Raw genomic sequence first — 8693 nt, 5'->3', positions numbered from 1 at the left:
GAGCTCTCCTTCAGCTCACACGCTTTCTGTTCATAAGGAATGGCATAAGCTAATTTTGCCGTTAAACGCAAACAGCAGTAATAGCCATAAGGCTATCTAATCCCTTTATAAATTCTATTAGCTCTTTGATTTACCGATTAAAAAAAAATGTACTGACAACTGGCTTTTGCTAAACTGACGGTAGGTGGATTAATCTGTGCGTTTCTCCACGTATCCGTTTTTCCCCCTGCAGGGAGCCGCCCGGGCAGGCAGGCAGGCAGGCAGCCGCCGGCTCCTCTGCACCGCGCTCAGACGCGGGAGCCCGCGGAGCGGCTCGGAGAAGCGCCGCGGGGCGGCGGAGCCCGCGAGCAGCCCGCGAGCAGCTCCGGCACGGGGCGCGCCCCGGCGGGGCAGGCGGGGAGGTCGCCGGGCCCCGGCGGGGCGGGCGGGGAGGGGAGGGGAGCGGCGCGGTGAGGAGGGACGGCAAGTTTGGGGCGTGGAGATGCGCGGCCCGGCCTCCCCCCGTGCCGGCGGCCGGAGCCTTAACGGCAGCGGCAGGCAGCGCAGGGCCGCCGTGCGGCAGCGGGTCCCGCCGGGGGCTGCTTTAACCATGTCGCCCCCGCGCCCGGCGGCCGCGCACGTCGGCGCGGCCCCGCGCGGCCGGGAGGCCGCCTCCGCGGCGCGCGGCGCGCAGCCCGCGCAGGTGCCCCGCGGGCGCCCGGCGCGGCCCCGCGGCTCGGCGGCGCGGGGTGCCGGCGCCTGCCGCTGAGCCGGGGCGGGCGCTGCTCCGCGGGGCAGCACGTCGGGCCTCCGCGAGGGCGAGGGCGATGTCCTCGCTGCTGAAGGAGGATCTGGCGAAGAGGCTGTTCGGGCCCCTGCGGCAGAGGCTGCACGAGTTCATCGAGGTGGAGGGCTCGGGCGCGGAGCGGCTCTACCTGTGCGCCGCAGGTACCGGGGCGGCCCGCCGTGCGCGGCTGGCTCCGCGGGGGCCGGTGGCCAGGCTGGGTGCGGGCACGCGGGGCGTTGTGCACGCGTACGTGGGCATGGGCGGGCGTGCAAGGTGCGTGGGCACGGGTGCACGGGCGTGGCTGCGCAGGGGCGCATGTGGGTGCATGTGCCGGGGTGCGTGTGCATGGGCGAGTGCACGAGTCTGCAAGGCTGCGTCCACCGAAGGGCGGCTGTGCGCGGGTGCGTGCACGACTGGGTGCGCAAGGGAGTGGCAGAGGGCCCGGGGCGGTGGCGGCAGAGCCGCGGGCCGCGGGCAGCGCGCCGCCGGGTGGCTGCGGGCGCGGGGGGCGCGGGCTCTCCGCCCTCCGCCCCGGGCGCGGCGCAGCGCAGCGCAGCGCAGCGCAGCGCCGGGGCGGGCCGCCGCCGTGGAGCGGCCCCCGCGGGCAGCTCCCGAGCTCGGTACGAGATCCACCTTGCTGCACCGGAATTGCCAGCCACCTCCTGAGGTGGTATTTTCTCCTCTTTCTGACCCACTCATAAGGACTTGAGCTTTACAATGCGCAGGGAAACGTGACGCTTTCAACGCATCTGTTGAACAGTGTTCAGGACATGGGCATACTGCAAGTGGCTAATTGGCTTTTGAAAGAGCAATACCTTACTACAGCGCTAGGTATTTTGTAGGAAAGCATAACAATACAGTAACATTGCCCTGAACATCTGTAATTTTTAGAACTTTTGCACTATCCCTGATTTTGTTCTTAAGCCCTATATATTGTCCCAATTACATAAGTAACAATAAATTACAGTCTTGTGGTTTAAAAAAATAAATATTTCAGTGAGTGACTAACAAGAAGTTTGAGTAAAATAAGATGGTTGTGAGTGACAAACTTAAACGTCTGGCTGTTTACTAAATTTGATTTCAGGTATATCTCTGTTTAATAACTGCATTAGAACACAGTTTGAGAAAAGCGTGTAATTTTTTTATTTTTGCAACACTGAAAGATATTCAAAAAGAGAAATACCATCATCCAGAGGTAGCTAGGTTGAGGTGAACACCTTCTGCAGTTTGTTTCCTCTTGAGGTTCAAAATATACATATACAACAAATTATGTACTTGAGATTTTTTTTTGCCACTAGAGAATGATTTCGGCCATATCCTTTAATCATTATTTTTGTAAACACTGAAAGTCTTTAGAACATTTATACTGTTTTACCTATTATGGCAGTTACTGAGCAAGCTATGTACACTGCCCCCAAATATTTTTAGTAGAACGGACTTTGTATATTAGAACTGTAAAAGTAGTTTTCTTTCAAGAAATGGATTCTTGAGCTTTTAGTTCTTCTAAATGCACAACCAACCAACTTGATCTTATAGTTTATAGAACTATGTGGTAGAAGTGTGTTTAGTTATGTGTGATAGAACTAAACAGTTCACTATTATGAAACATCCAAAGAGGAAAAATAACAAAATTCTGTACCTTTAAAATCTTTACTGAAAATTTCTTTTCAAGGCAGAGAAGATCAAGCCATTAAAGAAAGCTTCTAATCAAATTAATTTAATAGAACTCTCTGAAGACATAAAGGAAAATTTATGTTGAGTATTAAGAGTGGGATCTCTCCAGTATCCAATATTATGCTTTTTTAATATGCTTAGGCATAGTCAAGTCAGTGGTGAGTAGAGTGGAAATTTGATTCTGAAAGATGGGTTGCATCCAGCATCTACGGTAATCAGTAGGAGTTTTTCAGTTTGAGTAACACTTCTATGAATTTCTATAGTAGACTGGTATTTGGGGGTATTAGAAATTCAACAAATACTGGGAATGAAGCTTCTTAAAATTATTTTTATTATTTAATGATTTTTAAAGAGCATTTGGCAATGTTTAACAGTTGCAAGTATCAGTGCTATCAGTACAATTAGCTAAGAGCAAACCATACTATCTAAAATCTTATCTCTGCAATGCAGCCTCAGAAAATTCCTATTAATTTCAAGTTAACCATAACAAAGGCAAATCAGTCAAATTATGTATAGGGAGGAAACTGTAGAAGTCTATACCCTTTTAAATATATGTTACAACAAAATCTCAGTGTGGAAGTCTTATTTTCATGGCATATGCTCAACATTATTGCCCCTCATTTTCATGATAGTTAGTCCCAATTCTTGAGTGAAGACAATAGTATCCTTTCACTAAATTGCTTTATCAAACCTGGGAGAAGGTAAAGCTGAAATGCAACCACATTCAGGAATTTTCAGCAACTCTATATTGATATGGCTGAGAAGAATGGTAGGGTTAACATCATATTATTCATTGGAAAAAAGAGGCTCTCAAAAAGGTGTTTGTTCCATAAAAGACCTTAAGAAACAGTTCAGGCTCTTTCAAGGCACTGTCATATCCATATACTCCACAAGAAAAGCTTTTAAAGTTTAACAGAATGAGAAAAGGTAGATCTGAGAAATGCTAATGTTACAAGAAAAAATATTTTTTATTTATGTCTGTCAAATGAGTTTGTAAACAAGCAATATCTAAACTGCAGGAAATGTAAAGAAAGGTTTTATTTGAAAGTGGTCCACCCCAGCTTCACCATGGGGCAGAACATGCTCTTAGCTTCATTCTTTCTGTTACAGCAGTTTCTTAACATATCTGTGTTCTGTCCTTATTTTCATATGGTTTCTATTCCTACACAAGGAGTAGAGAAGTGGCAGTCCGTGGGTTCTGCAGGTCCCTAAGACATCCAGTTGTGTTTCTGAAAGGACTGTGGGTCTTGGGGGGGGGGGAGGGGGCTGGGGTTGTTTTCAAGTCTGAGGAAGACTTACATGTTCACACACAGGAAAGCAAACAAACAAAATGGAAGAAGTTGAAAGTAAGAAGCGAACATTCTAAGATTAACTTAATGGATTTGCTTGTAAGTGAAAACCATTGTAATTCGTTGTAGAAGATAGTTTACTGGTGGTCCTTTGATAAAAATCATTGAGAAGCCGTCATTGGTCTTGAGTATAGGATCAGAAAGAAAACAACAGTGATTTGGATTTCCCAGGAAGCTATAGGCTGAGAGAGATTATAACCAATGTATATATTGTTCATTATTTTGCTTGGAAGGTGGAAAGAGGGGATATCAATACATATCCTTATCAATACATATCCTTAGTTTGTCTTTATTTTACAACCAGTTTCTTATGAACAGGTGAGAAGTAAAAGACATTTTGACAGGAATAAGCTAAGGAGCTTATCTGGGAAGATAGTTAGGCTAGTTTCAAAATGGGTTTTCAAAAATCCAGGCAGCATTTAGAATTAAAAGAAAAACTATTGCCAGATGATCTACAGAAATGTCAAAGAAAAAACGGACTGCAGTGACTTTGTGCTCTGTCCATAGCAACTGTCTTTGGTCCTGCATCCATAGCCTTGTGCTATGAAGGCAAAATACTCCTGTTATAAGTAGGTGACTTCTAGCACTTACCTTAGGCTGCAAGATGGCTGGAGAAGTGGTTGGCCCTCCAGTTGTTATGCTGGATGTGCAGGAGATTGTCTTGAAGACACATTACAGCCCAGGGAGGCACAGGTAATGTCTGTAACACTATGAGGCAATTAAAAGAAATATATATTAATTTGAAACAGATCTCTGTTGACCATCCATAAAAAGCAACCAAATCTAACAAGAAAAAACAACTTAGAAATTGATCTGAAATCAGTGTTCAGACTACAGTGCTTTTCACACTAATTATTGTGTTTTACAGGTGTCTGATCTCCAACACAGCACTTAATGTAATCAATTAATAATGGTAGTGATTACAAAGAGTGTCTTTGTACTCTTTTTACTCTCATTTCCTGCCTAATAGGAGGAAAATGGTAATTTCTATAAAGATAGTACCAGGCAACTTGAAGCTTTAAGAAATATTTTCAGTGTTATTTTTGTTAAGTGGCATTCGTATGTATTTTGTAGGGAAATACTATTTTAAAAAGTAATGGCCACATAAGAGAACTTCCATTCACAGAATAGAAAGTATAGCACAAGTCATGTAAATACAGAGCCTTGATAGTGGTTTCAGTTTTATAACTCCTGCACCCCAAAAAGAATCCCCCTTGCAGTAAATAGGATAAGTGGATTATTCACAGAGATCCAGTGCCAGAATTGGACTTTCACTGTATTACTTGTGAATTCAAATGCAAGGCTTTCCCACAAATACGATTCTCTTTTCACAGGATGGGTAAGGTAAATCCTAAATCTACTAAAAGCTGATGGGCTTTGTAGGCTGAGAACATTGGTCTATCTCTAATCACTGTGCAAAACAAAACCAGTAAGTCCAGTATAGTCCTATACAGTCCTATCTGCCATCAGTTAAGTTATTTAAAATGTAGTTTAAGTCCTTTATTATCAGAACTCTTGGGAAGTATTTGCTTCCATGTGTAAACTTTTTTTTTTTTTTGCAGTGACTAAAGGTGAAGAAGTAGAAATATGTATGGTTAAACACTTTAGAGAGAATCGAGAGGAGAAATATGAAATAGTTGAAAAGTGGTTTTTGAAAGATCTGGAAATGATTGATGGAAAAGAAGCAGATACTGTAAGTGTTATGTATTATTAAATACGTATGTCAACTTTTCTTGTGTTGCAATTTGTGATAGCATTTTGTGTGTCAAAAGAAAAGGAATTTTTTTGTTTATTGCATGTCAGAGGCTCCAGATTGCATTTGTACTGCTTGTAAGAAAAATTGATTTTGTTTATCTGTTGTCATTTTCTTCATTAGTCTTCTGAACTCCTCTTGAGATCTGAGGGACAAGCTAGGTGATTTCTAATTTGTTCATCATAACTGGGAATAAAACTCTCCAACTGCAGCACCCAGTGTAAATCTGGGTTAATTCTATAGATTTAAATATATGTATTTGAAAACAAAATTTAGCTACGTATTTTTATGGAGACTATGGCTCTGTCATTTGAATTCATGAACCTGTTCTCTATGTGACAAAGAGGATTTGTGTCAATGTATAAAACATCATGTAAGTACATGGTTTGGTGTACCAGCTTAAGAAATAGGGCCAAATTTTGCCTCTTTCACATAACTTAATCTTGCTCACATTACTTGCGGCAGTTACATATTTGTGTGAATAAAATATCTTTGGCTAGATTTGGCTCATGGTCTTAACTGTTAAAAGATTCATAATCTCTCAGATACAGCTTCAGAAGGGTAAAATTAGGCTACAATAATACAATACAAAACATACCAAAAGTAGAATTACATCCTATTTTGCAGAAACTGGAAGTATATGCTAAGGAGAATATCTTACTAAGAAAACATTTTAACAACCATCCACCCATAGAAAATATAGTTCAGGAAAAAAATACAGTGCTTTCAAATGAACATAAAATTGAGTTCAGATTACATTATACTAGGGAAATGGAAATCAAGAGCTGACAAAAACGTTTCAGAGTCTTGCTCCAAGGAAAATGACAACTCATTCTGTCACATCAACAGTTCCCCTTTGAAACAAGTCCCACACAACTCCTGCACAGGGAACGAGTCAGACGTGCTCTGTGCAGCAGTCTGCAGGCCCTCTAAACATTACCCTCAAGTCTAAAATCAGGAACTTGGAAACGGAGCTGAGCTCAGGTTCATTGTATACGTGTACCCTGAGGGCTCCTTGCAGCTTAGGCCAGAGGGGGAAAAAGCCACAAGTAATACTCCTTTACATCCTTTGTCTGAGTTATCTTGCTGCTGAAAATGTCCCTGTCCCTTTCCCAGCCAAGGCAGCTAGAGAATTTCCTGATCACCTGCCTAAATTAACTCCATCCTTTTTCTGAAGCATTATACTAAAAAACCCTTCTGAGATGATTCAGCCTTCCACAACTGGGATGATCTAAATCTGTCCTATTTTTTGTTAGAAAAAGCCTAAATGAACCTCAAACTCATAATTATAGGATGATTAACATTGCTATAAATATTCAGAATGTTGTTAATCATATTCACAGAATTTAACAGAACTTAGCTGCTGCTAGTATTGTGCCAAGGAGTCAGAAAGCATGGAGAATTGCAATTTAGGCAGGAAGAGCAATCAATATTCTTCCTCTGACAGGCAAATGTATTTATAACACAAGGCAAGTGCTTTTCATACCATGTGTTTTAGACAACAGGACAAATCACTACATTTCAAAACAACATTGTATAATCCTAATAAAGTACAGTGTATCACTTGGCAAAATTTTTCCTCAGGGCAAAACCCCTAATGGCAAAGAATAACACCTAGTTAAAAACTACTACTTTGTAAAGTTTTGAAAGATTCTTTAGTATGAATAGCAGAAATATGCAAAGTCCGTCAAACTGAGAAAAATACCCGAAGGTATCTGAGCAGGGAACAATAGAGTTGCTGTTCTAATGTCTGTAACGCATGTAATAATTTCCTTCTCTCTCCATTTTTTAGGATAATCCATATTTTGATATGCACTTCCACAAAGTCTACAGTATGGAAGCATATAGTTGTGCATCTAAATATACCTTTGCTCGAACATTAAACAAACTGAATGAAATGTATCTTAAAAAGGACTTGAAGATTGTGAACTTTGATAACACCTACCTAAATGATGATTCAATCTGGTCATCGAACAATAGAGATTGCTTAGTACTTATGAGGATATGCTTTTATGCTTCCAACCTTTTATGTCTCTCCCTATGTCCTCTCTCCTAAAGATGGATTTTATAACGTTAAGGTGAATGGTTGACTTTCGCTGACTAAACTTTCATAAATCATATGATAAGAGAGATAATAAGCGATATGCAGTACCTGCTTTTTAATTTTACATATTAGTCCAAAATGGAATATACTTTTTATATAAGCAATTGATCATTCATTTATATATATTAGAAGGGCCTCACTGACAAATACCTACAAATGTAGAAGACTTTCAACATAGGACCAATAATTCACATGTTCAATGGTGATTGCTCATATAAGTAGAGTTCAGCACTTGCTCTTATGTTTGTAGAGGCATAAATTATTCTTCATTAATAGCCAGAAATATTTTAAAGTATTTTAAGAACATTAGCAGTTAATTTATGTCTTGGAAATAGAAAAAATAAAGCAAACAAATGAGATCTGTACAAGAATGATGCACATTTCCATTTTCAAACTCATTGAAATATAGAACTCCCTTAAAGAGATCATACCTACATGAATACAAGGACCAAATCTTGGTCCTGTTGAATGAGAGTTTTGCCTTCAGGTTCCATGGGACCAACTTTTCACTTATGCATCTGTAATTATTTTTCCCCACAATGTCCAGTAGTCCCTTTGGCCTATCCATTATTTGTGATGCCATCTTAGAAACATAAAATGAATGTTTTTAAGTAAATTGCTTTCTTTATTTGTCAGACCTCTTAGTACTTTTTTTCTTTCATATCATTAGTGTCTTTGTTGCAATTTATTGTTCATGTATATGAACTGGCCCAGTTAGGGAACAGATATTGTTTATGCCTCTTCTCTGCCTCTGAACCAAGAACTAACAAAATACTTCTGGAGATCCTATATAAGCTGTAGTTGGTGGCTATTAGTTACAATTACTTTGTAAGCAAGCGATAGACTTTTCAAAGTTCGTAGAACTAGAATTCTGAGGGTAATTTCCGCCTGATGCTAGCTATGTATTGGCATATTTAGTGCACTACTTAAATGCATATCAGTACTTACAGTTGCATTTAACACGCGGTGGATTCTGCTGAGTGCTTTGGAAGATCTCACCCGTAACAAAAACATAAGGACTAGACTTGTGACAGTATTATATTATGG

General features: G+C 41.4%; 1 protein-coding gene across 1 annotated transcript; it reads left to right on the top strand.

The window, feature by feature from the left end:
• The first annotated feature begins 806 nt into the window (after positions 1-806).
• Positions 807-7598, top strand: EXOC1L (exocyst complex component 1 like). Its single transcript, XM_067297149.1, has 3 exons — positions 807-927; positions 5352-5482; positions 7335-7598. Exons 1-3 carry the CDS (start codon positions 807-809, stop codon positions 7596-7598), a joined length of 516 nt encoding a protein of 171 aa, XP_067153250.1.
• Positions 7599-8693: the final 1095 nt, after the last annotated feature.

Source organism: Apteryx mantelli, chromosome 5, assembly GCF_036417845.1.
Source record: "Apteryx mantelli isolate bAptMan1 chromosome 5, bAptMan1.hap1, whole genome shotgun sequence".
In the NCBI taxonomy this organism is placed as follows: domain Eukaryota; kingdom Metazoa; phylum Chordata; class Aves; order Apterygiformes; family Apterygidae; genus Apteryx; species Apteryx mantelli.
Note: the sequence above shows the minus strand (reverse complement) of the source record. Positions and strands in the feature narration are given on the sequence as shown.